This window comes from Acanthisitta chloris, unplaced genomic scaffold, assembly GCF_000695815.1.
Source record: "Acanthisitta chloris isolate BGI_N310 unplaced genomic scaffold, ASM69581v1 scaffold11261, whole genome shotgun sequence".
NCBI lineage: Eukaryota > Metazoa > Chordata > Aves > Passeriformes > Acanthisittidae > Acanthisitta > Acanthisitta chloris.
In genome coordinates, this window is record NW_008656607.1 from 40,626 (window position 1) to 44,274 (window position 3,649).

The window sequence follows — 3,649 nt, forward strand, 5'->3', positions numbered from 1 at the left end:
CACTACTTGTTCTGTTTGGGGGTTACTGTGAAAAACCAATGGACTTATGTCCATGAACTGTGAGAAAATCTACACAGGCTCAGACTGTGTGAGAACTTCTCCTGGGAGGATGTGCCATGAGAACAGCAGTGCCATGAGAGATTCCAGGACTGAAACACCAGGAATTCCAGTCAGGCACAAAACAAGATACGCTCAGAGAGAAGCATCACACAACACAGAGCTGAGCTTAAAGCCATTCCCCAGGGACACAGCAGCTCACCATGGATAACTGTGCATTTCAAAGCCTGGAGCTCACTGCTCTGAGGGCAAAAAGGGCTCAACATGGTTTCCAAAGGGGAATTTGGTAGGTGGAATATTGCTGGATGAGGATACTGTACCTTCACTAAGTCCTTCGGCCAACCAGTTCCTAAGACACTACGGCTGCCATATCCCAGTGTATTGCCTCCATACTCAGCAACCTTCCTACTGTTTGTGTTAGGACCAGCATAGATCACCAACTTCAAAACATAAAATACACTGTTAGACTGTAAGAGAAAAACAAGAAAACCTAATAATAATAATAATACTTAGCACTCACACTGCGCTTTCCTTCCGAAGCGCTTCAGCAACATGAACAAACCCTCACAGGGTTGTGAGGGGAGCTGGGTAAGTATTATTATCCCCATTTTACAGATGGGGAAACTGAGGCACGAGGGGCATGGAGTGACTTGCCCCCAAGGTCAGGCAGCAAGTCAGAGCAGAGAGCAGAGATGTTGCCCTTCTGTGCTCATGCTAAGAACACTCTGCTCCTCTCCAGGGGAGGGATGGATCCTGCTCCCACAGAGTGCAGGTGCTGCAGGACTTCAGGGGGACACAGCAAGGCCCAGAGTTGTCTGGGGGAGTGTAACTAGCAATGGGTGACATGAAGTCAAAGATGCTTATAACTGACTACAGGAGCATCACAGGTCCTGCTCCGTGCAGACACCACAACGGGTGAGCAGCACCAGCAGCTCGCAGGAGCATCACAGATCCTGCTCCGTGCAGACAGCACAACGGGTGAGCAGCACCAGCAGCTCTGGCAACACACAGCAGACTGAGTGCTACTGCTGGTGTCCTTTCTACTGAAAATACTCCTCCATACTAATTCATAAACCAAACTAGTTATCAAGGAAAATGTAACCTTTCCAGAACTTTCTACTGATCAAAGGGACAGACTGAAATCTGAGGAATGAGGGAAACTGAACCGCAAAAAGGAGGAGGAAGTCAAACTCCGACAGTCTGAACCATCCTGAAATTACTTTCTAAAAACTTGATATGAATTTCTGAGTGAAAAACCAAACCAACCCCCAACCCCTGGAGCATCCCATCTTTCTCCTAGTCACAACCACCACTACCTCTTTCGAGGAGAAAGGTGTGACCTGGCCCTTCGCTCACCTTGTCGTAATCATACTGTGAGGAACATCTGTTGTCAAATCTGAGGTACAAACAACGAGCTCCTGGAATGTGAACCGTTTCTTTGAACTTGTAGTTATCCCTGACAGGGTGCACTGTCTCCACAGTCTTGCCAGCAGCCCAGGGAGCAGGGATCTTCAGGCCAGTCAGGAATCCTGGCTCCTCCTTCTCTTCCAGCATTCTGAAATCAGAGGGGAAAATTAGCCCCGAAATTCCACGCACAGATTTCTATTATTCGTACAAAAAGTACTTCAAATCACCTCCTAGTGCTGACACAGTGTCACGAGGCACTGACCCCTGGGCTGGGCATAGCTGTTCTGAGGGAGTTTATACACTCTACATATTACACATTATAATAAAACCTTTAACACCACAGATTCTCCAAGAGTTATTTTTCAACAAGCATTTATTACTGAATTTAGCTGTGTGGTTCTGTTTCTAAGCAAGAACTGAGTAACTGAGAGCTCAGACACAGCATTTAAAACTGTTCTGTTTCTCTCTAGATTAAACCATTTCATAACTTTGCAGTGGTTTCAGTTCTATATCTGAAGCTGCCACAGCAATTTATGTTTCCTCTTGATGGTTTTCCTTGGCCTAATTTATTGCAAGAGGAACATTTGGAATTAATTCCTAATGCTTGAGGTGAGGGGAGACAAACAAAACAAACCATATCCTGTGTAAACAACCTGGAGATATTAACAACTGAATTCCATAAGCAGACAAAATTTGGAACTAATTGCCTTTGAGAAGGCTCAGCTATCTCTAAGACAGCCTTAGAAATCATTTCAGCAAGCAAGACTTATCCCACAGAAATGGTCAAATTACAGCTCAGGTACTTTAGCCCACAAAAAGACCCAAATGTAATAAAGAAATCACCTCTCATCAGGTAACAGCTTCCCTTTCTGTTCTGAAGCACAACTGGGGGAGCTGTTCAGCTCTGAGAAAACTGGAGATTGAGTTTTAAGCAGCAGTGCAGTCTGTGGCCCAAAATACACAGTGTCAGGGACATGCAAACACTACAGATCTCATTACTGAAACAATTATGTTGTTACTGACAATCAATCACCACTGAGTATTGCTACAGCAAGTCAAACTCCATGTTCACCACCATCAGCCTTGGAAGCTGCTGAGCAATTCTCATCCTCTGCTGTGTGGGTCACTCACTGCAGCAAGCTGACCAAAATCTACAGCATTCAAACCATGCAGGCCACAGCTTTTCTGCCTGGCAGAGACCTCACCTGGCTGGTGTAGAGAACCAGCTGCACCAGCTGAGGCATCAAGGCATCAGCCATGGTCAGAGTCTGCAGATTTGGGTGCATCAGTGATGTCAGCAGCACAGGAAGGAGGTGCCCAAGCATAGTTGCCTTTGTGATTTGCTCCAGGCCTTTTAACCTGTAAGGAGAGTCAAGGTTTACCCAGGAACAACTATTTTCATGGAGTATGGTTTTTAGTCATCTGTTGAATCTTGTAGCAGAGTGAGTTGGCAATTCAAACTTCAGCACAGAATATCTGCATTGTCTCGAAAGAAAAAAACCCAAACATTTACTATCTTGACAACACCACAACTCCTCCAAAGTGCCAGTGACCTTGTCTTTTCTGGCAATTCTCACTAAGCAATCACAGACAAAACAAGCAACAGTTTAATCATTACTCAAAGCTCCCCTGGGCAGAGGCTGGAAGTGCCCAGCAAACCCCAGTGCCTGAGCAGGATATCAGCTCACACAGCTCTAAGCACTGAAGAACAATCTGTAGCTACAAACAGATATCTGAGCACGAAACCACCTGAAAATATCTTCAAGGAATTGTGGATTGTCAATAAACAAAACTAATCTCGTGGGCACAGAAAAGCAGGAACTGAAACCTGAAGCACAGCTAGGAGAAAGGGTTTGTTTAGAGAGGGAAAAGTTCACAGCTGTTGTTTACATCCCATTCCCAAGGCATATTTTGAAGAGGAGGAGACAGGGAAGGGCAAAGTGCTGCTCTGATGAAATGTGGGATATCAGGACAACATCCAAGCTCGGCATAGATAAAGTATCTGGTCCAGCTACTAAAGATGTGAGACTCAGGAATGTGAAATAAAGATTTCCCTTACAGGAATATTCCTAGTTTCACAGAGTGTTAAAGGGTTGTAATGGAGCTCAGAGATCATCCAGCCCCAATCCCTGCCCTGGGCAGGGACACCTCCCACCAGAGCAGGTTGCTCAAGGCTCATCCAACC

At 45.6% G+C, this 3,649-nt stretch overlaps 1 protein-coding gene across 1 annotated transcript in view; it reads right to left on the reverse strand.

Moving 5' to 3' along the window:
- HECTD4 (HECT domain containing E3 ubiquitin protein ligase 4) overlaps nucleotides 1-3,649 on the reverse strand; it is a gene marked incomplete at its 5' end in the record, with an annotated part of 57,761 nt that overhangs the window by 36,819 nt on the left and 17,293 nt on the right. The window contains 4 exon segments of the mRNA XM_009084407.1: nucleotides 378-497; nucleotides 1,414-1,612; nucleotides 2,308-2,408; nucleotides 2,670-2,823. Coding sequence (XP_009082655.1) covers nucleotides 378-497; nucleotides 1,414-1,612; nucleotides 2,308-2,408; nucleotides 2,670-2,823 — 574 coding nt within the window.